The following is a 26,267-nucleotide window of genomic DNA, read 5'->3' on the forward strand; positions in this document are numbered from 1 at the left end:
TGCCTAAGCAGGGGGTTGGACTAGAAGACCTCCAAGGCCCCTTCCAACTCTGTTATTCTGTTTTCCTTAATAAATTGAGTTCAGCTACATAATGTGTCTTATGGGTTCCCCCCCCCCCCAAAGAATGACCATCTTGAAGCCAGCAACAAGGAAGTGTTCTGGGCTAGTAAAATGTTCTCTCGTTGATTTTTTTAAAATTATTTAATTTAATTTAATTTAATATTTAAATTTATATACTGCCCTTCTCCCGAAGGACTCAGGGCGGTGAACAGCCATAGATAAAAAACATACAATACAAAATTTAAAAACAATTTAAAAATATATTAAGCAATTTGGCCCGACAGTTAAAATCTCCCATTTAAAATTCAAATTTAAAAGTTAGGCCAGACATGAATTATCATGTCTGATGTCTGATTTCTTTCTGTTCATTATTTTAAATATAGCTTGAAAACTTTATATAGTGTAGTTCACAGGGCTGACATGATATAATCATACTATCAGAAAATAATGGAAGTTGTATTTTATCTGGAAGGCACTACTCTGGGAAAGAATACACCGTAAACCTTTACTGTAATCATTATAAGCAAAAGAGACTTTATTATATAAAAAACTTTTTCCAGATCTTCCCAATGTCTTTCTTTTCTCTACCAATCTATTAATTCAGAGAGAAAATAGTACAATTGTCATTGCCAGATTATTGAACAATAGATTTTCTCACTGCATTTTTTATATATTGGATGGAGATGAAAGAGGTCTAAGATGAAATTACTAAAAGGAAGTTTAGCTTGTTAGATAGTCATTGCTTACAATAGCTGCTGAAAAGCTATTCAGGTAATCCTTGATTTATGACCTTAATTGAGTCTGGGATTACAGTCATAGATAATAGAAGTTATAAGTCAAGAAATCACTTGACTGGACCAATTTTTTTTATCTTTGATGGTCATTAAGTGAATGGCATAATCATTAAGTGAATGCCATGGTTGTTAAATGAATCAATTTTCCCCAAGGTGTGTATTTTTTGCCAGAAACAGAAAGTAAATACCAGAAATCAGCAAAACGCATTGCAAATCACATTCATGTGATCACAGGACACTGCAGACAGTTGTAAAAGTAGTCAGTTGCCAAGCAACCAGATATGCAATCATATGACCATGTTGTGTGGGGGCGTTCATAACTTAAAAATAGGTTGTAAGTAGTTTTGGGGAGGTCTGTCGTAACTTTAATGGTTAAGTGACTGGTCATAAATCAAGGACTACTACGAGTTCTTTAATAGGCAAGCTGTGAGTGTAAGCTAATCACACAAAAACACTAACTTTACACAACTTCTGATAAAAACTTTTTTTAAATAGATACAAAAATGTTGTGTTTTAATAGTTTAGGGAGGCTTCACCACAAACCATGCCATGTAACGCCAGGGATTAATGGTATCTGGAGTGCTGTCTTGGAACCCATTGTTCTGAAGGACATTGCCATCTTTCCTACTATCCAGAAGCCACAAACTGGCTAACTCATTGGTGGTCCAAAACCTGACATATTAATAGGAAAAAAGAGGGACTGTAGGGCAGGTTGAAAATCTGGTGTTATTGATTGTGGCTCTTAAAATGCTGGCATCAATAATTCAGAAGAAAAATTGGCAGGAAACAGAGTAAGTGTGTGCCTAAGTGAGGATGTGACAGAGTTGCAGGGAGGAAAGAAAAGATAAAAGTCCAACTACAAGAAGTTTGCACATAATCAAGTCTACAGTGGATACTAGACAAAAGTCCTGATTGAAATTGACAGGGTGATTCTGTGCACTAGGAAGAAGGGGCACAATTAAAGAGCCAGCTGTGGGATAAAAATGTGAATAAAGGTGGTAAGAAGCTACCACTAATCAGGGGTTGATCTTCTCCCCTTTACACTTCCCAGCAACTTTCAAAACATCTTGGATAAGGAATGGGAACGCTGGCATATATCAACCACTTGCTGGAGAGATCAGAGGAGGCGCTTTCAGGACCTGCCTTGTTTTTAAAATGCCGCTTTCTTGCTTGGGTTCATGTTCAACATAAACATTGATAATACGGTTGACTCAGTCTTCTATCCTTCCAAGGTGGGTAAAATGAGGTCCCAAATTGTTGGGGGCAATATGCTGACTCCTTAGAGAGGGCTTGTAAAGCACTGTAAAGCGCTATATCCAAGAGCTTTGGTGGCACAGTTGACTACATGCTGTTAAAGTAGCACCAGCTGCCTGCAATTACTGCAAGTTCAGATCTCACCAGGCTCACGGTTGACTCAGCCTTCCATCCTTTCGAGGTAGGTAAAATGAGGACCCGTCTTGTGGGAGCGATAAGCTGACTTTGTATAAAAAAAAAAAAAAAGAACACCATTTAGTGGGGGCTGAAAGCCTTAGTAAGCAGGTATATACAAAAGATGAAGGCTATTGCTTAACGCATTGTAAGCCACCCTGAGTCTCCGGAGAAGGGCGGCATATAAATAGAACCAATAAATAAATAAATAAATAAATAAATAAATAAATAAATAAATAAATAAATAAATAAGTCTAAGTGCTATTGCTATATTAGGCACTATGGAGCTTCTGAGAATAACTTGATCCACACTGTGAAGCAGCTTCCTCTTGTAATGCCTGCAATGAAATCCAAACTATAAATTTAGTAAATTTTAGGGTAGACTAAGCTTCTCTTTAAAAGAAAAGCACATACATTTATCAGAAACACCATTGTCAGCTAGAGTGACAAGGCTTTTAGCCGTTTTGATGCTTCCTATTTGTTTCATGTCCACTCTTCGGAATTTATTTTCATGGAAAATGAACTAAAATATTAAAAAATACCTTTCTCATCTTGTTTTGCAAATGCAGCATATAATTACTGAGAACTCACATACACTTCAAAGAGGAATTTTTACCCATATCAAAAAGCTGCCAAGCCCAGTTGCAAAGAGCCAAAGCAACAATGAGAATTTTAAACAAGATAATGAAAACTATACACATTCCAGGTTTGTTCTCATTTGCTTACTCTGAGATGTCAGTTTATTTTAGTCTTATTAATTTCTCAGCAGTATATTTCTCTTCTTTGTCTATCACACCACCTGCCATCAGATGAACAGTTTTGCAAGTGTTCATTTAGGGAACCCCTTGGTGTCACCTATTCTGTATAATCTGATCCTTACAGCAGTATTAGATGTTTTGTAAGGGTACTGACCAATGTTAGTGATATAACATTTCTTTAGGATTTAAAGTAATTTTGCCCTTTCCAGTAGTGTAAAAATATAGAGACATAGTGCTTTTCGCCAGCCATAAGTGGTGTGAAACAGAAGAAACCTGTCACTAGAATAAAAGTTAATGCAGAAAAAAATGAAATGCAATTGTAACATAGACAGCAAGAGGCATGAATCCTCATTTAGATATAAATGGGATAATCATTAGTTTATATTTTCAGGGTTGAAGTCACAAGTGGAAGCTTAAGGGACTTATAAATGCTGCAGAAAAACTGGAGTAACTTATCTCTTCTATTCCATTGTTTGGAGCGATCTTCCTTTCTTTTTCTCTAATATTTTATACATGTGCTTTATGTATTTTAACATGTTCATTTATAGTCATCAGAATAGTCTGTCATTTAAAATATATTTAAAATATAAATTCTTAATATAAAAATAAGGGGGCAATGACAGAAGCAATAAAATAGTTGAACGCATAGTGATAGCAATTTAAAGCATTTGAGAATCATAGTGTCTTTATCTGGCATTAAAAATAGGTGCTAAATTTAGTGTCAATAAATTATACTCAATTGCTTGGAAGCTATAATATGAATCAACTGAGTAACCTATAAGACCACACCTCCCATACAACATGTCTGAATGAAAATTACCAGCAGTTTCAGTACTAGAGTTTAGGGTACCACAGAGCAGGTGCCAGAATAGAAAATGCTCGTCTCCTGAGTCCCATCAAATATAATGCCCTAAAAGACAAGGACCAACAATATGCTTCTGCTAGACCTGATGGGCTTGGCAGATTTAATCAGGAAGAGTGGTCCCTCAAATAACCTAACCTAACAACATGAAAGGCTTTAAAAGTTAAAAGTAGCACCTTGCATTGGACCCAGAAATGCAACTCACAGAGCAGAGGTATAACAAATGCCAGTCTAGGGCCACCTGTAACTGCCTGCATCATAGCATTCTGTACCAGCTGAAGCTTCCAGATACTCTTCAAAGGAAGCCCCATACAGTAGTCTATCCAGGAGTTGACCAGAGCATAAGTAATTATAAGCAAAGCCTCCCAATCCAGACATGGGTGCAACTGGGGCACAACATGAAGTTGTGCAAAGGCCCTCCTAGTCATGACTGTCACCTGTTCTTCAAACAGGAGTCATGAGTTCAGGATGACCTCCAAGTAGGCCCCCAAATTGTGCACTGGGTCTGTTTTGGGCAGTGCAACTCTACTCAGGAGGAAAGATGATATAGTCCCCAAATTGGCAGGTCCCAAACGCACACCCACTCAATCTTGCCAGGGTTCCACTGAAGTCTTTTGTGCCTTATCCAGACTCTTGTCATCCCCAGGCATCAGGATATGACATCAACAGAATTTCTCAGTTTGCCAGGGGCAGACAGGTATAACTGAGTATCATCAGGGAAATGATGATACTTCACCCCATGATGATGGATGACCTTATCCAGTGGCTTTCTATAAATATAAATAGGAATGGAGATAGCAGTGAACCCTACAGCACCTCACACAGTAGGAGTTGAGAGCAGGCTCACCCCAATCACCACTGATTGGTATTGACCCTGGAGAAAGGAGGAAAATCAGCACAATATTACAGTAAATTTAATCCACTCTATTCTTTGAACATATTTTCTGGGGTAAATTACATTTTTAATGGCTGACCTCAAAGGGACTATAATAACTGTTCAGAAGGTCATATATTATTAATTAGTTAGAATTCTATCCATTTTCCACCCGGAGCTCAAGGCAGTTTACCTGGGAATTTTCCTTCATTTTATTCCCATAACAGCATTTGAGATACTGTAAATTAAGCTAAGAGAGGAGGACTGGCTGAAAATCATCCTGTGAGTTTCCATAGCTAAGGATGGCCTTGAATGTGGGTCTCCTTGGTGCTAATTCACACTTTAACCACTGAACTACAATGGCTTTATCTCTTTTATAAAGCAAATTCTCCTTAGGAAGGAAACTCTTTTCAGTTTCATTGAAAGTGATTTGATTATGACTCAGAATGTACAGATACTTACATAGCTGTGTTCCTTTTGAAGTTTTATAGTAAATTCTACATTTGGCATCCCAGCTTCCTTTAAGCTGGTGATTAGTTTTTGATATGGTCCCACTGATAATATTTTTTCATATGATTACTTTTTAAGAAGGTGAACAGAGAATTCAGGTTAGCTGAGAGTTTAAAGTCTATTGCCATGAGGCAAACAATCCTATAATACGATATAGTAGCATGTATCAGAAAGGGATAATGCCTCCCTCCCACACATTAAATATAAGGGTAACATATCAAAACTGAAAGCGATCCTCTGGTCCAGTCACCAGAGCTAACATCTGGGGAGCATTACAGGATGCTAAACAAAGGATCAAGATAGAAAAAAATGGCATGAAAGAACAGGCCAAAGTAAGAAGCTTCTGCTATTCAGGTTCTGTTATTCAGGTTACTGCTAAGAAATGGGGTGGAAATATGTTTCCAGGATTAGCAAGGAATCTGTCCAAACCCAAGGGATGGACAGATAAAGGCATGTGGTAGACTTCTGTTCAAGATAGTAAAGGGATAATTTAGCTCTTGTAGCCATTTCTGAAAATTAAAGATATAGTAGCAAAAAAAAAAAAGGCTCGCCAAAGTCATGCTTGATACTCTTTTAAGATGTCCCTACGTAAGTTATTAAGCAACTTACAGGAACTCTAACCATGGAAAGTGAAATTGGCAGATTCTTATGCAGTACTTTTTATCTAGAAAATGCCGACCAGAATGAAGCTATATTTGCTTCTGGGCTGATTTATTATTTATTACCCATTTAGAGGTTATTTTCTGGGCAATTTCATAAAGCTGTGTGCTCATCAACTGTTGCAAATGCAGCTAAGCTTTCCAGGTGTGTGCTTATAAAAGGGTGATAAATGATATATATATTCTGTGTAGGAATCATCTGTCTCTTTCTAGTTAATATTGTGATAAAAATCAACCAGTTTAATATGTGCATAGATCTTAACAAGGACAAAAATGTGTGCATGTGTGAAAGAGAGTGACTAGTTTTTAAAGTTATTATTTCAAGTGCAATTATTATTTGAAGTAGCTGCCAAGAGAGTAGGTAATGAACTAATGAAAGCCAGGACAGCAAAAACAAACGAAACACAGTGTTAGTGGTTTCCTATACCACTTATTCTTTTGAAATGCATGATCAGTTGCTGCATTCTCAGTGCTTTTGCTCAAATTACTATGTTCTTTTCTAATTTTTGTTTCTACTTTTTTACACCTGCTCCAGACATGCATATATTTCTAACTGCCTTTTAGTTTAGTTTTCTCAGATTTAGAATTACTGTACATTTTAAAACTAAGACCTGCATCAGTATGGACACAAATGCAGTTTTGTGCCTCCTTAATGTACAACACTACAAATGGCAGGAAGAAATGAATAAATAAGCAAAAAGTCACCTTGCAATTGTTTAATTTTCATGCTTGATCTGAGAATGTGGCAGGATTCAACTATATTATTAATTTTATTAACTATCTAGCAGTTATGCAGCAGGGCATAACAGTATGTTTCCAAGTATCAATTCCTTGATTCCACAAAATCTGTTCGAATGTATTACTCTTGGTGGTGCCCAGATATAAAGTTTTTTCATGATGTCACTGCATGCACAGTAAGTGGATTTGAGGCTGTTAAATTGTGACTTCTAAATGCGACTGGGAGAAAAGAGGATACATAAACATCTGTGCTCCCTCCTTTCTTATCTTTTTACTGTACAATTTCCTACAATCCATTTTGATTGAGAGGAATGATTATTTGTTTTAAGGCAATTTTGTGCTGTAACCGAGTTGGACTTTTTTTTTTTTTTGGCAGCACTGATATTATGCATGCTTGTCTTCTCTGATTTATTCCATGTTTATTGTGACTGACACTTAGGGAATGATTGGGGTAGATAAAAGATGCCGTGATATGTTAATTCCTTGTGGCGATTGTCATTTTTTTCCAGGCAATCCATCTGGTCATGCTAAAAAAGCCCTGAAGCAGCGGTTCCTCAAGCTGCTCCCCTGCTGCCGCCAGCCTAAATCCATCCCCTCAATCAGCGAAAGCAAGTGATACTTTGTGCCTCTTTATGCTCTCTGTGCTGTGATATTATAATATCCAGGAAGGGGGAGAAAAGATTCCCTCTGTATAGAATTTATATAAAATCCTTAGATAGTTCTTTTCTTAAAACAAACTTTAGATCAAATCTATATTGTATAATAATGATACGCTAGTAATACCTAAGATACAAAATGGATACCCAAGGCAGATTTTCAGATTTGAGCCACTAATATTGTACCATTGCTTTGAGGTGGAATTGGGTCTTTGTTACATGCTGCAAGTGCTTACTACAGTATGCAGAACCATTATGGGCATCAAGGTTGTGTATTTAATCCTAAACTACTGGCTAACTCTTGCTGTGAGGTGGATCCTTTCCTTTGCCTATTTGTAAACCAAGCTTCGTAGACAGGTTTGTTGTGTTATTTATTAACATCATGCCAGATACAAGTTAAGAATGTGCTTAACGTCCACATTCAGCAGATTGCTCAACTCATTGCCAGTAATAATAGTTGTATGCTACTGTCAAAGCCTGGCCTATTCTTCCAGGATGTTTTGGTGATTTGTGCAAAGTTTAAATAGTCCAAATGATAAAAAATAAACTGTTTTTCTTTCCACTCTTTTCTGATTTTTAAACACTTTTTTATCCTAGCCAGTAGGAAAAATATTAACTCATTAGGGAGCTTTGCAATATATCTATTTTATATGTATTTATCTGCACTCACACATTTTCCTTCCATATATACTACAAGTAATGTACTTAAGATTGTTTTAAACTGAAAATACAAGGGTTCTTTTGCAATTTTCAATAGCTTAAGTTCATTGCTGTGATTGACTAAATAGCCTTGAGAATCTCTGTGATTTACATATGTCAATATGCATAGCGAGTAAAGGATAAGCATTAGAGTTCCACAGCTTCAGATTTCTATTTACATATTTGTATTTGAGCCTAGAAAACTGGTGGAGACATATGTAGCAATGCTTGTGTGTTGCCTCTAACATTTATTCTCTTGGCTATTATTAATTAGTTTATGGTTTTACTTGCCTTGCAACTAATAAATGATCTATCAGCAATTTAACAAAAAGACTGAATGTTTTAATGCCTGAAACTTTCTACCCTTTGTCTTAGAAGGTGAGAAATTTCATTTTTTTGTTTGCATTAAATCACTAAGAGACTTTTGAGTTTGGCCTTAGTGCAGAGTTGGATAATGCAGGAATATCTTTTAGGTGCAACAGCTCTTTGAGTAGCCAAAGCATATTTATAGCTTTGCTGCCCACTATAAATATTTCTCCCACTTGTTTGTAGATATATATGCCTTAGATAGTCTAAAAACATTCCAAGTTTTTTATGCATATATTATTTATTTCTTATTCTCATGGATGATAGGGTCAGCTATAGCCTCCAGTTGCCATATAAACTTGTCCTGAAATTTATTTTTCTCATTTTGATTCCTTTTAAGCATAATAAACAGGAGAACTTGGTTGATATAGCTCTATTATGAATAGACAAGAAGTCTACTCTTCCTCTAGCCTAGGGTGTGATCACTGGGGCTTTGAATTTCTGACTGTGCCTCTATTTTAAAACTGTATTTACAGAGGTTCTGTAGCATGCATACATATTTGAAATACATTCTTCTATTAGAAAATTAAAGAGACGTTTATTCTTACGTTCAGTCAAATGTAATGAGCCCTTTTGTGTCAGTGTGAGAATTGGAAAAATCCAGTATTTTCAAGAGGAAATAAGATGGAGTGAGGGAAGGGAGAAAGGGACTGAGGTTGTGTCTTACTATACTTCTGAGGTTCTTCTTTCTCCTGCAGACAGCATAGAGGATGAGTTTGAGCTCTCCACGGTTTGTCATCGGCCTGAGGGTCTGGAACAATTACAGGAACAAACTAAGTTCAGTCGCAAAGAGCTACAAGTCTTATACCGAGGCTTCAAGAATGTGAGTTCAAAAGACTCTTTCCTTTCTAGCTGGCATTTCCTTCTGATGTGATTGCATTCTCTTTCCTCTCTTGAGTTGCTTCTTTATTAAATGAGCAACTGTAATTATTTATTTACTATGTACCCATGTTATTATAACAGTGGTAGGTCCTAAAAACTTGAACAATTCTGCAAGCCTTTTTTTGCAATAAGATATTTTATCTGTATTATCTAACATAATACCACATTCTCCATACTACCTCCTGTCTTTATTAGGACTCCCAACAAATATAGCTTCCCCTCTTTCTGAAGGTCAAATTGCATTCAGCTACTCTTCATTTTACTGTACCCTCACCCTCACTCCATTATCATCATTATTTGGAGATCTAAAGATGATCATAGTATGCAGGTGCAGAAGGATTGTTTTTCTATTTGTAACATCTCCTTTTCCCTCTTCAGTTTAAAGTAACATAAAAAACCAATCTCCATTGTTGCCAATTTTGTTTAGATATTTTTCAGAACACGAAGGATGAATTTTACAAAGGGAGTGGCAGCTGGAGAAGGCATAAACCTCCTTCTTGATTTTAATTAACATAATGCACAGCAGTATAGAGAAAAAAACTGAAGCCTGCTATATATTTATTGCATTAAGTTGCTTGAAGACATTATAGAACAGCATATAATTATACAATTGTTATACAAATGGCTTTGCACTATTTTTGTATTATTTTTTCACATAAAGCTGCAGTTACACCACTTTCCTTTGAAACATTTAGTTCCATGTAATTCAATGATCTTCTTTTCTTAATTTCTTCCATGGAATTCTCAGAAGTCTTCTGCAGTTCCAAAACCATACTTATTCTTTCTATCCTACCTCTTCAAAGTCCAACTTTTGCTTTCATAGAGTATCACAGGGGAAACCTGTTTCCATATAATTCTTAATTTTGTAGTATAAACATGTCATGGCATCTAAATATTTATTTCAAGCCTTCATTGCAATCCTACCAAGTTTGAAAGCCAGTTTGCTGTAGTGATGAGACATCAGGCTAAAAACTGGCAGACTCTGAGTTTTAATCCCACTTTAGGCATGAAACTAGCTGGGATAACTGAGACAGTTATCTTCTCTCAATCCTGAGAAGAAGGCAATAGCAAAATTCTGAATCTGGCCAAGAAAACTGCAAGGATTTGTCCAGGTAGTCATCAGGAGTCAAAACTGACTCAAAGGCACAAACAAACAAAAATCAAACCTTCATGGTTATCCTATCAAATGCTAGTCTGCAGCATATTTCTTGACTGCTGAGTCCTTTGCTGTTTATAGATGATCCTGAAAGATAGCAGCTATCCAACACTTCAATAACTTCATTATCAATGCTAAGGCTGGTTGCTACACTTGTTACCCTTAGTTTACCTTCCCATTTGTTCACTGCCAACACCCTAGGAGATAACTAATATCCAAGTTCTTCAAAAGGAGGGAATTCCTCTTTCTGTTATTGTTTGATGGGGAAACTAAAATCAGTTTCTCACAGATTGCACTGCATGCGTCACCTGGGATATTGTAGGTTAGCAATTCCAACTGATGATCAATGTACACTTTTCTATTTGATAGGAATGCCCTAGTGGGATTGTTAATGAAGAGAGCTTCAAGCAGATCTACTCACAATTCTTCCCACAGGGAGGTAAGTCCTTCATCAAAAGAGCTAATATTTTGGAAAAGTTGCAAAGCTGGAAAGGAGAGTAAACTGGCAGTTGTTGGAAATAAAAGAGGATGAGAGACTTTACCTCCTCAGTTATAGCTTCCTTACCTTCATTGCCATATATCCCTAGAATTATCCTCTTGCCTCCCTCACAGGATAAAGATAAAGTAAAAAACGTGAACACTGTTCATTGGATCATATATCAAAGGAATAGTAACTGTTGTCGAGTCAACTGTGGCACTTTTAAATATGGCCACTTTCTTTGCATGATGTTAAATGGACATTTTCCTTATTTAAAAGATATACATAGTTGTTCAACTCATATAATCATGATTTTGGATAGTGTATATCACATATAAACCAAACAAACAACAATTACAGGCAAGAAACCATACAGAACTGTATGTTATCTATAAACAATGTATCAGATAACATCAAGTTAGTGGCAACCAAATGCACTCCACCTCCAGAGACAGGATCATTAATCATTCTGACTCAATAATTGGGACAGAAAGCAGGTATGTGAAGAAGAAGAAAAGAAGAAGAAGATCACAAACTGTCCAAGGCTTTCTGGGAGGATGAGAGTGTTTGGGCCATTTTAATCTCAGAGGGAGGAGATAATTTCAAGGGGCAGACAGTGCCACAGAACAAGCACAACTTCTAGAGCCCAAAAGATAACACTGCCTCAGGGAGAGGATTTGGAGCTTGCCCGACACATGAAAGTGGGTGGGATGGGCATAAATGTTCAAAGTCCAGTGATCCTGAAAATAACCTGGCCCTAGGCTTTGTTTTGAAATCAACTTCATGGTTATACAGTATATCACAGAACAATTCTGTAAAAGTGATACTTGTTCTACTATCCCCAAACCTAAAGTTTTGCCATAGCTAGACGTTTTATTCCTCTCTTCTAACTTCCCTTTAATTAAAAGAAGTTTATTATCTAGATCCGTTCCAGTCGGGCTTCAGGCCTGGGTACAGCACGGAAATGGCATTGGTCGCGTTGGTGGATGATCTCTGGAGGGCTCGGGACAGGGGGTGCTCCTCTGTCCTGGTCCTGTTAGATCTCTCAGCGGCTTTTGATACCATTGACCATGGTATCATGCTGCATCGGTTGGAAGAGCTGGGGGTGGGAGGCACCGTACTACGGTGGTTCTCCTCCTTTCTCTCTGACCGGTCGCAGTCTGTGTTGACGGGGAGGCAGAGGTCGACCCCGAGGCCCCTTATATGTGGGGTGCCACAAGGATCGGTCCTCTCGCCCCTTTTGTTCAACATTTATGCAAAGCCGCTGAGCGAGATCATCCGTGGTTTCGGAGTGGAGTACCATCAGTACGCTGACGACACCCAGGTGTACATCTCCACCCCAGACCACCCCAACGATGCCCTTGAAGTGATGTCCCGGTGCCTGGAGGCCGTACGGATCTGGATGGGGAGGAACAGGCTCAGGCTCAGGCTCAACCCATCCAAGACCGAGTGGCTGTGGTTTCCGATGTCCCGATAAGCTGGTGCCATCGCTGACTATTGGGGGCGAATCATTGGCCTCCACGGAAAGGGCTCGCAACTTGGGTGTCCTCCTGGATTCACGGCTGTCTTTAGAAGAGCAGTTGACGGCCGTGCCCGGGAGGATTTTTCATCAGGTTCGCCTGATCCGCCAGTTGCGTCCCTTTCTAGATCGGGACTCCTTATGCACGGTCACTCATGCCCTCGTCACCTCCTGTCTGGACTATTGTAACGCTCTCTACATGGGACTCCCCTTGAGGAGCACTCAGAGGCTCCAACTGGCGCAGAGTGTGGCCGGGCGGGTGGTGACGGGAGCGACGTGGCGCTCCCATGTAACACCTCTCCTGCGCGAGCTGCACTGGTTCCCGGTGGTCTTCCAAGTGCGCTTCAAGGTTTTGGTTATCACCTTTAGAGTGCTCCATGGCTTAGGACCTGGTATTTACGGGACCACCTGCTACCACCAATAGCCTCCCACCGACCAGTACGCTTCCATAGAGAGGGGCTCCTCCGGGTGCCGTCGGCCAAACAATGTCGACTGGCGGCCCCCAGGGGGAGAGCCTTCTCTGTGGGGGCACCTACTATCTGGAACGAGCTCCCCCCGGAGATACGGGCATCCCACATCTGCATACCTTCCGTCGCGCGCTCAAGACTTTCCTATTTCATCAAGCTGGCCTGACCTAAGTCTTTCCCCTTTTTAAATGGAAATTTTAAATTTGGTCTTAAATTATTGGGGTTTTAAATCTGTTCAGCCAAATTATTTAATTCGTTTTAGTTTATTTCAAATTTTGTATCTATATGTTTTATTCTATGGCTGTTCACCGCCCTGAATCCTTCGGGAGTAGGGCGGTATACAAATTCAATAAAATAAATAAATAAAATAAATAAATTATGCCAGTTCTAACCTGGCATAACTATTTATCCATATTTGAAAAATGAGGGGCTTAAGGTGCAAAATTATTCTTGGAATACTGTATTCTCAGTTCTAATGGAGTATAACCAGAATAGCGATGAAATGTTCAGCCACTGCTTTGGGAGCCTTCTAGTTGTGCCTTTTGTACTTTTTCTATAGATGATGATGATTATTATTATTATTATTATTATTATTATTATTATTATTATTATTATTAATTGAATTTGTATACCGCTCTACTCCCGAAGGACTCAGGGCGGTGAACAGCCAGATAAAATACATATAATACAAATGTTAAAAAAGCATAAAAATACAATTAAAAAATTGGCCCGGAAAACAAAATTTAAAACACCCTAAATTCTTAAGACAAATTTAAAATTAAAGAATTTTAAAAGTTTAAAAGTTCAAAAGAGAGGTTAGGCCAGGCCGGCCTGCTGGAAAAGAAATGTTTTGATGGCACGGCGAAAAGCGCGCAGGTCCGGGATCCTCCGTATCTCCGGGGGGTGCTCGTTCCAAATGGCGGGTGCCCCCACAGAGAAGGCTTTCCCCCTGGGGGCCACCAGTCGACATTGTTTGGCCGACGGCACCCTGAGGAGCCCCTCTCTATGGGAGCGTACTGGTCGGTGAGAGGCTACTGGTGGCAGAAGGCGGTTTCGTAAATACCCGGGTCCTAAGCCATGGAGCGCTCTAAAGGTGGTAACCAAAACCTTGAAGCACACCCGGAAGACCACCGGGAGCCAGTGCAGCTCGCGCAGGAGGGAGGTCACATGGGAGCGCCCCATCGCTCCCATAACCACCCGTGCGGCTCCATTCTCGACCAGCTGGAGCCTCCGGGTGCTCCTCAAGGGGAGCCCCATGTAGAGAGCATTGCAGTAGTCCAGGCGGGAAGTGACGAGGGCATGAGTGACCGTATTTAACGAGTCCCGATCCAGAAAGGGGCGCAACTGGCGAATCAGGCGAACCTGATAAAACGCCCTCCCGGCCACAGCCGTCAAGTGCTCTTCTAAAGATAGCTGTGAGTCCAGGAGGACTCCCAAGTTGCGAGCCCTCTCCGTGGGGGCCAATGACTCGCCCCCAATAGTCAGTGATGGCACCAACTGACTATATCGGGATGTTGGAAACCACAGCCACTTGGCCTTGGATGGGTTGAGCCTGAGTCTGTTCCTCTCCATCCAGATCCGTACAGCCTCCAGGCACCGGGACATCACTTCAAGGGCATCAATGATGTTCTTCTGGCATGTAAAAGATAATACACTATATTGCATGGCTCTCTCAATTAGTTTCACAGAAAGTGAAATAACAGGGTGCTACATTGGTTGCTGATACAGTTTTAATAGTACCGTTTCACTGTTGCTCACTTGTTGCTAAAGCTATTCTTAATTTGATATGTATTTGTATTAATACATTCCCTTGTGAATACAAAAGGAGGAGGATAAATATTGAAATAACTATATCTTTTGTAACTAGGAGTGAGAGATCATCATGTTAGGGCATCTATAATTTCAAAAAAGTTGCAAGTTAGCTATTTTCTCTAATAGTTTCCTGATAGCCAAGTAATTCAATACAATCAGCTAAAATATGCATACATTGTAGTTCTTACTATGTTTGATGTATCTGTTTTTAGATTCTAGTACATATGCAACTTTTCTTTTCAACGCATTTGATACTGACCATGATGGCTCTGTCAGTTTTGAGGTAAGATTCTCTATACATATTTATTTATATGTGAGCCCCTACAAAATTCTTTGGGCAAACTACAGACTAAAAGCAACTGTATCTACTCTTATTTATTATGTATTTATTTATATATTTTTCTATGGCTGCCCATCTCACCATGGTGACTTTGTGCAGCCAACAGCAATTAAAAAACAAAAACAAAAATAAAAATGAAATGAAATGAAATACATAACTGTCAGGACAAAAAAATTAAAAATGCCAGTAAAATAACCATCTCATAGGCTCTGAAATATGACCTCCATGGCTGGGAGCACAACCACTTCTTCAACGCTTTTACAAAATCCAGCAGGGTTGGGGCCAATCTATTCTTCTAGTGAAATGATGTTCCAAAGGAGAAGTGTTATAATAGAAAAGGTTCATTTCCTGGGTCTTGCAAGATGACACTCCTTAATTGATAGGATAGCATGTCTCTTCTGCTGGATCCGATTGGGCAGGTAGAAAGTATGCCTAAGGATAAATGCCTTCTGCAGAGTAATTAGTATTTTTGGAGAAATTTTATTTATCTTATCAGTTATATTCGGGGCTCTTATAGGCAAATTAAAGCATAAATAACACAAATTTGCAAAAAAAGCAGTAACCTCCCTTGACCTCACTCCAAAAAGATTGGCTAAAATAGAATTTTAAACCCTACTGCTGATGGAAGTACTTTGCCTTCCAAGAATGTTGTGTTCAAATAAATACCATGTCTACAGTTAGATTTTTTTTTTAAAGAATACATGTGTCTGTATTCTAATTTTGAACCTTGCCATTCAACTAATCATTGACTAACAGGCCATCTGCTGGTACTAACAGAATCTGTATTTTTGTGCTTCAGGGTTTAACAGATGACAGAATGCATATTTAAAAAGGGGTGTTTATCACTGACAATACAAAAACAGGACAAAAACCATGCTGAAGATTTCCAGCAATTCTAATTAAAGGAGAGATTGAAAATAATTGCCCATAGCTGTGTTATATGTATTAAACTACTGAATCTTGAGCAGTTGTATCTTCATATGAATATTCTTCTCTAGGGAAACCATGAATGGATACAATTTATCAGTTTTTTACTGTAGTCACTGGATCTACATTACATTCCTGTAGCATATATCACAGCTGCAGTAGTGCTTAGGATGAATTTCATCCTTTTTTTATCATCTTGTCTCTTGCAGGATTTTGTAGCTGGTTTGTCCATTATTCTCCGTGGCACTATAGATGATCGGCTCAGTTGGGCTTTCAATCTCTATGATCTGAACAAAGATGGCTGTATCACCAAAGAGGTAAAGATAGTAGCAGAAATCAGCAGGGTCAGAAGTTGATGAACTTTGCTGAATCTGCTAAAGTAAGAATCCACTGGCTACATTGGCTAATAATTCTTTCTGTGTTTTGACTTTCAGGAAATGTTGGATATAATGAAATCCATTTATGACATGATGGGCAAGTACACTTATCCAGCCATGAGAGAAGAGGCACCCCAGGAACATGTGGAAAATTTTTTCCAGGTAAGCTTAAAAAAGATAAAGGTTTCCCTCGCACATATGTGCTAGTCGTTTGCGACTCTAGGGGGCAGTGCTCATCTCCATTTCAAAGCCGAAGAGCCAGCGCTGTCCAAAGATGTCTCTGTGGTCATGTGCTTTCGAACTGCTAGGTTGGCAGAAGCTGGGACAAATAATGGGAGCTTACCCCGTTATGTGGCACTAGGGATTCGAACCGCTGAGATGCCGACCTTTTGATCGACAACCTCAATGTCTTAGCCACTGAGCCACCGTGTCCCTCTTAATATCAGAATATTTCCAGTTAATATCCTGCACTTTACCTGTGAAAACCTTTTCACAGTCAAGAATATTTATTATTTTGATCTGCTTTTTGGGAGGAAAAAGCCTTCCTCTTCCTCTTCCTCCTTTTCCCTTTCTTTTTGGTTCCTTCAGTTTTAGTGCTGCCCATAGTAGAATTCTATAATTATCTACACAAACTTTTTTAGCAACTCAATTGTTTCTGTCTCCTTAAATCAGTTGTGTCCAATCCTGGTAACTTTAAGACTTATGGATCAACTACCAAGCTGTTTCGAGAATTGTGGGAAATTCTGGTAGTTGAAGTTCACAAATCTCAAAATTCCCAAGGCTTTTCTGCCTTAAATACTTTCAAAATAGAATTAATGAGATATAAAGCCATTTTCTACTGGTGGGGCTTTTCAGATCATAGACATGTTGCCAAACCAGCTGTCTCTAGGTTGGAGATGTGTTGAGTTCACATTTTAGGGTGTTTCTCTGCATCTAAAGGTCCTCCTAGGAAACTACTTTGTTTCTTCTTCAATTTTCATTTACATTTCAGAAAATGGATCGGAACAGAGATGGTGTGGTGACTATTGATGAATTCATTGAATCCTGTCAGAAGGTAACACCATTGTCCTCCTGGCATTTTAATTCTTTATAGCAGTGAATAAGGGAAAAGGGCATAGCGGTGGTGCAGCGGACTAAAGTGCTGTTAAATGCTAGCACTTAGCTGCCAGCTGCCTGCAATTAGTGCAAGTTCGAATCTCACCAGGCTCAAGGTTGACTCAGCCTTCCATCCTTTCGAGGTAAGTAAATTGAGGACCCGGATTGTGGGGGCAATAAGCCAACTTAGTATAGAACAATACCACTTAGGTGGGGCCGAAAGCCCTGATAAGCAGGTATATACAAAAAAGTATGCAGGCTATTGCTATAATGCACTGTAAGCCGCCCTGAGTCTACGGAGAAGGGCGGCATACAAATTGGACTAATAAATAAATAAATAATAACTAGCCAGTCCGATTCTTTGCTCAATAGATGAGAACTTTTTATCACCACCATCAGTGGGATCAAGATGTGATATTTCACTACTGGCTCTGGATTTATATTAATATTATTGTGACACAATTGGAGGAGTAATACAGGGCAGGTTGCGAGGGAAGAGAGCTGATACAATATCTTTAGTAACAGTAAAGCTATACCTTCTTAATTTCCCACTTTTTCTAAGGCCTTGATTCCATCTTTTCTCTGGCAGGATGAAAACATCATGAGTTCCATGAAGCTTTTTGACAATGTGATCTAGCTGACCACACCTGGAGCCAAGACCATCGTATACACACTAGAGCTTCTTGGTGTATCCTGAGGCACTCTTCCCTTGGCTGCATGGACAAAGCAGGCCCATTTTGTGGAGACAATACTCATGTATTCAAGATCCAACTGGGGTGGGATGGGGAATCCCTACAAGGGGAATGAAATGGAAGTCATTGTCTGGATTCAATAAGGCTAAGCGAGGAGTGTGTCCTAGAATTTACAAGCTCTTATTCTTGGAAATTAACTACAAAATGAATTGTTGCCTCCCCACAAAAACTGCACTGACCTATCACTATATAATGTGCTTTTCCTTAAGACTTCTCAAAATCACGGCAACCCCACGATCCTGCATTAGGGCTTTCATACCCTCAAATGGCAATGTAAGCATCAATTTTTTTAAAACTCTTGTAAATGCACTCTTACCTTCAAAGAAGGGAGTCTATCTGATCTGCACCAAGGTTCTCACAGCACATGGAGTATTATTCTAATGCTTCCAACAAGTGGAGGCAATATTTTTCAGAGTTAAGCTATCTTGCAGTTCTGCTGTTACATTCAACGGAACTCAGCTTTTCTGGAGAAAACTGCAGAAGAATGGCATTTTGCCTTGAAATTTTTTTTGTTTGCATCCACACAAAAAACATGTGGTACTTTGTATCACTCCAGACTGAAGTGCAAAAGAACCATTTGCTTTTTTTTTTTTAGAAATCAGGAGATAAAATTACAAATTATAAATTATGTTCAATTTGTTATTCAGAGAAAAAGTACTTAAGCAAATAATTGGGTCAAAACTTTTCACTGCTCCCTGTCTTAGTAAATAACGTGCAAACAAAAGTAGAAACAGAGAAATCTACTTAATGGAAATATTTAGGTCAGAATGCAATCTAAATCTGTTTCTATGTGGCCTCACTGGATGTGTCTCCAGATGATGATGTTATGATCTTACTATTAATTACTTTCTGCAGCTAGATACTCAACAGAAGTACCAAGAGCTCCAGCATCCTTAAATGAAAAACAAAGAGATCAGCTAAAAGTTTTGGATAGCAATATGCTTAATGCCATGGTAATATCTACGTGTGAGGGTTCTGGACTCTTGTGGCATTAGGGCAGAATTCAACATTGTGCCTTGTCTTGGAATTATATGTATAGGCAGATTACAAGCAGAAGTATTGTCGGATGGAAGGGGCACCATATGAGAGAAATAGGAAAAATATATATGGGAAAACAGAGGGAGTTTTCCCTGGCTGGCTGTTCTTTTCCTATGCCAACAATCTCCTTTTTCTGCAAAGGAACTTTCCCTTAGCATTTGCAAAATGCTATTTCTGTGATTTTGTTTGCTGGTTTTGTTACTATAGCATTACCATGATAAACAGCCTATGGGCCCTTCGGTTGTCAAAGCATTACAAACAACGAACAACTTCAGAGCATGCTTGCTCCAAGGAAATGCCAGATTTTATACAGAATATAAAAGCAACACAGGAATGTTGAATAGGCACAACAGGGATGCAGTAAAAAGACGGTAATGGGGAAGGGCTAGGGAAATCATTAATAGAGGAACAAGTGATAAAATGTAGGTCATTTATAAAACACTTTGAAAAAAAGTAAAGTCTGTTTTAAGGGCTTAAGTAAAAATAAAAATAAATACAAGGGTGCTGATAATAGAGCAGCTGTGTAAACTCAGGAGTACAACATGGAAGCTACATTAAAAAGGAAGAGAAGCAGTATGGAGTAAAAATACAAGGAAAGAGGAGAAATTTAACACTGAATACATTGACAATGGTCAATTTAAGGGAAAATGTAATACGGCAAGAGATGAGACCACTTGGGACATTCTGAATAGATCGGAGGAAAGATGCCCAGCAGGAGGGAATGAAGTAATGAAGATATTATACTGAATTAAAAAAAGAGGCAATAGGAAAATAGATAGGCTTTGTTATTTAAATTCAAAAGAAAACAAGCAGCAAACATGAAAATTCTAACAGAGGCAAAGCTGAATCATAACAGACAAAGAAGATACAAAGTATATAGTTATCACTATATACTACCTTTCCCCAAAATGATGCCCACAAATTGACTGGCTATTAGAGATCTGAAAAAATCTCGCCAGGCTCAAGGTTGACTCAGCCTTCCATCCTTTCTAAGTTAGGTAAATTGAGGACCCAGTTGTGGGGGCAATAAGCTGACTTTGTATAAATATACAAAAGAATGAAGGCTATTGCTTAACGCATTGTAAGCCGCCCTGAGTCTCCGGAGAAGGGCGGCATATAAATCAAATTAAAAAAAAAAAAAAAAAAAATAAGCTGACTTTGTATAAATATACAAAAAGGATGAAGGCTATTACTTAGCACATTGTAAGCCGCCCTAAGTCTCCGGAGAAGGGCGGCATATAAATCAAATTTAAAAAAAAAATGTTTTGGACAATACTGTTATATCTCAAGAAACCCTGCAGAAATATTACAACAGTAGCTTTTGAGAACTCCCCATCAAGCATGGCCATATTATAGAAGTTGCAGTCTTAATAACTGAAAAGCATTAGATTGGGAAGATGCAAAGGTAATATTTAATAAATAGATGGCTATTTCTTACCTTAACTCCCCTGAAATAAATGGTTTGTTCTAATACACAAATATTAAATTTAATCCACATTTCTTTTGTAATGGCAGACTGCTCCGGTATTTCCTCTTAATAACCAGCCCTGATAACTTCTGATGTTTCTTTTTCAGTTTCAGATTTTTACCTCAGCTATTAATAATAATTAGGGTACCTTGTCACACAAAGTAAGCTCCAAGGATTTCTACTGTAGGAACTGCAAGAGGAATAAATATTTCATGATTCCAAAAGAAGTGCAGGAAATATTGAATTGAGTCTAGAAATGGCATAGGCTGGCTCAGGATTTATTAGCTATGCAAACAGATTGCCATGTACATTGTAGCCACATATGGCTCTTCCCCTTCTTGAAATTATTTTACATTTTGGTAGTCCTTTACACCATCATATGTAAATTATTAAGGATCACTGGAATCTAGTTTCGTAGACCAAGTTCAGTATCACCCATTAAGATATTTTATTTTAATTTTCTTCAAAGAAACATTTTCTTAATATTTTGTAATTTTGTTTGATATAAAAAAACTTATTCTACTTACCATATTTTCTTAGTTTCCATACTTCATTTCCGCAATCTCCTTCAATGCTTCTGTTGGACTAACCTCAGATGAAAGTCAATTCAATGTTCTTTAATTCTCAAAGGCCTAAAATAGTAGCAAGGGAGAGAAAAAAAAATCACTTCAGTTCCCTGACCATCTCCAATGGCCACTCAGGTCAGCCAAAATAATTGGTATTGCCTTACTAATAGCTGCTTATTATTCTCCAATTTTCCTTACAACAGTTGCCTAAAGAGATATGTGCTATAATTGATATATGATGTCATCGGAATTAGCTGTTTCTGTATATTGGCCATTCAATTTAACATGCACAGCATATTACTATTAGGTTTTCTATACTGAGAGGGACAGAAATGTCTTGCTGTGATATGGAAGCTCAACACAGCATAGCATGGAGGAAAGCTACACTTTATGTTTCATGATTAATATAGAGAAATGCCACATGGTGGCAAGATATTTAAACTGGTACTGATAAATATAACTGGAGCAAAGTCAGAGGAGTAGCTTCTGGCATTTGCATTAGAGGAGTTCCTCAGCCAAGATGGATAGAAATATGACTGTGTATCATTCTCTTATACTATTATCAAAATAATTTATTTTTATTTTGCCTAACTAGAATATATTTCTTATTCAAAAGCATGTAGGATTGTCAATACTTATATAGCCCAATTTGCCATTCAAACCATTGCAGTCTTGCCTTTTTAATCAGCAGAAGATATTTTCCCACTCCCAAGTAAATAGTTATCATATACAGTAATTGTAATCGTGATTCCTTGGAACCATGAACAACACAAGGATTTACTCAGAGTACTTTTTTTGTTGCTGGCCTATAGACAGGAATATTGGCAGACAAAAGCACAATCTGCCTAACAATTAAATATATGCTATGAAAGGTTATGGAGATTCCACTCCGGCCCTCTTCCTGCATAGCAAGGATTCCAGACTGATTTACTCCTTGGGAAAGACCCCCTTCCCTTCTGCAAGTCTGCACCACATTCTACCACAACATCTCATTTATAGGAAAGAAGGGAATTGAAGAAATGTGCATTGTGATGTCATAATGTAAATGTCACACTTTGTGTCAGATATTGGATCTTAAGCATTGTACATAATTGCCACCTAGAGTTGCCATGTGTGAGATGGGTGGCTATATAAACCTGTTAAATAAATAAATGAAATATTTGCAACATTTATGTAATGACACCATTATGCACCTATCATCATTTTGGCATCATTACAGTTCGTTGCACATAGAGGTGAACTCATTCCTCTATTTTCTCTTAATTCAGATGCAATTTTAGATCTATAGGAAATTATCCTGTAAACAAATAAGGAACTCCACATCAATTTTCTGATCACAATGAACTCTACAGATCTTTTGCCATCTGGTTAAAATAAGGGCTTTATCCCCATTTGAGGAAGCAATTCTCCATGCAAGGGTATTTTACATTTGAAAATAGTGTCTTAGGCAATATATAAAATTTCAGTGAATGCAGATTGTCTTCCTAATATCCAAAAAAAGTAAGTTTTCACAATTATGGATGGTACAATTTATGAATTTACTCACAATCACTTCTGCAGTGCATGTTTATGGGTAAAGTGAGAGTTTCAATTTGCTTTTGAGAAATGAACAAATTATTTTATAAAACAGGATATCATGTGCCCTTCTCATTTGGCAATACATTTGCTATTTTCCTCATCATATTGACCTGATTTGGTTCATAAATTGACTCTGCAAACCTACACAATTCCTTCTGAATTTGGTCTTTCCACATGTTCAAGTCTTATCATTGCCAATCAGCAGTCCATTAAACTAGACAGGGATGATAGGATTGATAACTCAATACATCTGGAAGGGTTAGTTTGCAAAAGTCTGTTCTTATCTATCTTTCAACCTGACATATTGGTTCAATATGTCTCCATATTATTTATTGATAATTGCAATTACAGTATGCTTTTGAGTAGATATTAAATACATGTGTGGGGCTATATTCAGTTCTGGAAGTTGGAGACTGATGACTCTGTTGACTATTCCTTACTCACATACTAGCTGCTTCCTTCTACCTGTCTGTCATTACAATCAGTAGTGGGACCAAGCAGCCTAATTCCACTGCACAAGCTCTGCTATCAGCTTTGCATTTTCATCTGTATATTTTGTATAATAACAGATATAACAATAAAATGCACACCTAATGGCTATGCACAAACACCATAGCCTCTGCTATTGTTTGCTTTGCTATATTCTTTTCATAATGAGTTTTGGGATAATCTGTCCTTCAAAGGGAATTTATACCGTACTCCTCCCTATTTTCTCTTTAATATCTCTTCTGCCTTGGTTCATCACCATGTTTCACTATAAGGTCATGAGATTTTCTAATAAAAATTCCACCTAAAGCCTGCTTTCAAAAGTATAGCATAATGCATTATAATCAATTTTACAGATTCTATCTAAACTTGTTTTTAAAACCTTTTGGTTGTATTTATAGATCTCTTTGCCCTTTGGCAGGGAATACGTAGCTGTTTTAATATTAGATTCTGATTCTTTTGACAAGTGAAACTTCTGGTTCCCCAAATTAGAAGCTAATAGGTTCTAACTATATTTTGTATTGTAATACTGCCATCACAACCATAATTAGAATATATCTAACACATGATGAAACTTGGATTCATTTTGTACTTTTAGACATTATCAGTTCAGGTATAATCACTCTCACAATTTGTCTGCAGAAAGAGTAAATATTTAGTTTCAAAACATTTCACTACAGCATCTACATTTTTCTAGATGAACATGCTATGTAAATCTATGCAAATATATATACGATCTCTATAAACATATGGAACATATAGAAACTATGCAACCACAACTTCTATTTTCCTTTTTCCTGGGGCTCATTAAAGGATGTGAAATTTTATTTTATAATACAATTCAATATTCCGTTATTTTACTTCCTATGCATTAAATCCCAACGGCATAAATCATGCAGATGCTCAAGATTTCATGATTCTTTTCTTCTAATAAACTATGATCTATTTTATTTCCTTTAAAAGTACATTTACAGTACATCCCATTTTTGTGAAATATGTTGGTAGCGTTGGGTTTTATCTAACCAAATTGCTAAAACTTACCGGTACCATGTTCTATTGCCTTTTGAAGTACCTCTAAACAATTTCTGAATTGGAATGTTCTTTCTTTCATTTGACAATCCTCTAGAAACTCAGGACAGAATACATATGATTAAATTCCTCATGCTGCAAATACATTTTATTTTTACAGCATTATGAAGTAGGTTAGACTGATTCAATGTAAGGTATCCAAGCAGCTTCGTGGCAATCTGAAGAATTCTCTAATAAGTATCCAAAAACAAATAAAATGCAAGTTCTTGTTTGTGTAATATCAAAATCAAAGAATGAAAAACAAAATAGCTACGCTGTCACAAGCTGGTGAAACTTATGTTGATATAAGAATTGATAAGTCACTTCTATTTTCAAAACTACAACGCATAAATTTATACTCTGGAGTTATTTGATTGCAATTCTAGGCATCTAGGAGAAGACAGTCTATTTCAATTTTCCTTTTCTGAACTGGAAAATAAGTGCCAGTCTAGAAGAAAAAAATCAACTTTTCTGGCTAAATTTTATATAAATTATATAGGATGCTGAAATAAGCTGCAGCTCACGAAAGTTTATGCCTTTTAATAAAATGTATTAGTTGGAAAAGATGCTTACTAGACTCCAGTTTTTTTTTACCTGTTCTGAATTCTCAACCTTGAAAAGTCAAAGAGTTGCACAAAAGTCACAAAAGACTTGAATTTAGGCCGGGAACATGGAGATCCAGGAGTCCAAAGCTACACACTCAACATAAGTAATTTGCAAGAAAACAGCAGCCAATCTTGGAGGATTTCTTTCTAAATTAGGCCAATGGCATCTTACTTCCAGATTAGCAATCTTCCAAGCAGTTTTTCAAGGACCAATTATTTTTATTTTTATTTCTATTATCTATTATCATCAGTACTTGATATTAGATAATATTTATTTTATTTAAAAGCATTTGTATCCCTGTTCCATTGAACCTTGGTAACTATATAAAATTACTACATATCTACATGCTGTAAACAGTATCAAGGCTACTAAGTATTTTACCATTCTCGCTATTTATTTGTATCCCAACTTTATTATTTTTATAAATAACTCAAGTTGGTGAACATATCCAACACTTTCCAATACACATATCCAAGGATTATCAAATTAACAGAATTAAATTAGCTAGATTGGTATGGTTTTTACTAATTATATCCTCGATTCTCTCCTCGTTCTTACTAATCCACCCAAACCACTATGGTTTATATCAGCATTGCCCTTTCTCTCGCGCAAGGAAACTCAGGGCTTGTCTGCGTGTTCAGGGGGTGAAAAAACATGACAGAAGGCAATTGCGAAGATGCCAGTTATTAACGGTCGAGCTGGAGTCGGAAAGTTTACATTTTTCCGGCTTGGACAGGAATAAAAGACAATATATTCGGGCAACGCATTTATCCTGGAGAGAGAAGCCCCTTCGCTGAAAATTTGAAACAGGGAAATTATTGAACAAGCGAAACAAATTAATGTCCCTTTCCATGCTTTGGGGCAGGATTTTTTACAGCTTAAAACACGACAACCGGAAAGCTTTCCGGTGTACCGGTAAAACACAACATTTCTAGTATGTATTGCTGAATTATTTCATTTTTTATCTTGTGGGTTAAGGAATCAGTTGAAGGAATGCCATATTTTCCTTAGGCGCCGTCAATGTTGCTCAGCAACCAGACACAAAATATGTCCTCCTCCTCAACCGCTCCGCCTCCTCAACCGCAAGGAAACGAAAGTAACGCGGAAGGACAGCGCTGAACTTTTCGGCCTGCACAAGACTCCGCCCCCTTGCACTACATTAGCCTAAACAAAATTATCACTCCCTTTCGCGCTTTAAATTCTGCGCTTGCGCTTTAACGCCGGCTATTTTGTTTATTTTCCTTCTCA

General features: G+C 37.8%; 1 protein-coding gene and 1 long non-coding RNA gene across 8 annotated transcripts in view; one reads left to right on the plus strand and one right to left on the minus strand.

The window, feature by feature from the left end:
- The window catches only part of KCNIP2 (potassium voltage-gated channel interacting protein 2), a 119,209-nt gene extending 95,735 nt beyond the window's left edge, over positions 1-23,474 (plus strand). For 4 of the 6 annotated variants that reach the window (XM_034439916.3, XM_034439914.3, XM_034439912.3 and 1 more), the window contains exons 2-8: positions 9,103-9,227; positions 10,812-10,881; positions 14,931-15,001; positions 16,195-16,302; positions 16,420-16,524; positions 17,354-17,416; positions 18,047-23,474. In XM_034439916.3, coding sequence (XP_034295807.1) covers positions 9,103-9,227; positions 10,812-10,881; positions 14,931-15,001; positions 16,195-16,302; positions 16,420-16,524; positions 17,354-17,416; positions 18,047-18,094 — 590 coding nt within the window. In that variant the 3' untranslated portion in view covers positions 18,095-23,474. Of the gene's footprint in view, positions 1-7,192; positions 7,292-9,102; positions 9,228-10,811; positions 10,882-14,930; positions 15,002-16,194; positions 16,303-16,419; positions 16,530-16,797; positions 17,315-17,353; positions 17,417-18,046 lie in introns of those variants that run through there. The other 2 variants (XM_034439911.3, XM_087872819.1) reach the window with 2 other exon arrangements.
- Positions 565-26,262, minus strand: LOC117678621 (uncharacterized). Of its 2 annotated transcripts, none has more exons than XR_009620352.2 (4): positions 24,387-26,262; positions 21,243-21,347; positions 9,072-9,155; positions 565-2,331 (listed from the first exon to the last, which is right to left on the minus strand). It is a non-coding gene; the product is annotated as an uncharacterized LOC117678621 (long non-coding RNA). The 2 variants fall into 2 exon arrangements; XR_015728630.1 differs by lacking the exons at positions 565-2,331; positions 9,072-9,155 and adding exons at positions 14,472-16,272; positions 17,994-18,249.
- Positions 26,263-26,267: the final 5 nt, after the last annotated feature.

This window comes from Pantherophis guttatus, chromosome 6 (assembly GCF_059756535.1).
Source record: "Pantherophis guttatus breed Tessera chromosome 6, ASM5975653v1, whole genome shotgun sequence".
In the NCBI taxonomy this organism is placed as follows: Eukaryota; Metazoa; Chordata; class Lepidosauria; order Squamata; family Colubridae; genus Pantherophis; species Pantherophis guttatus.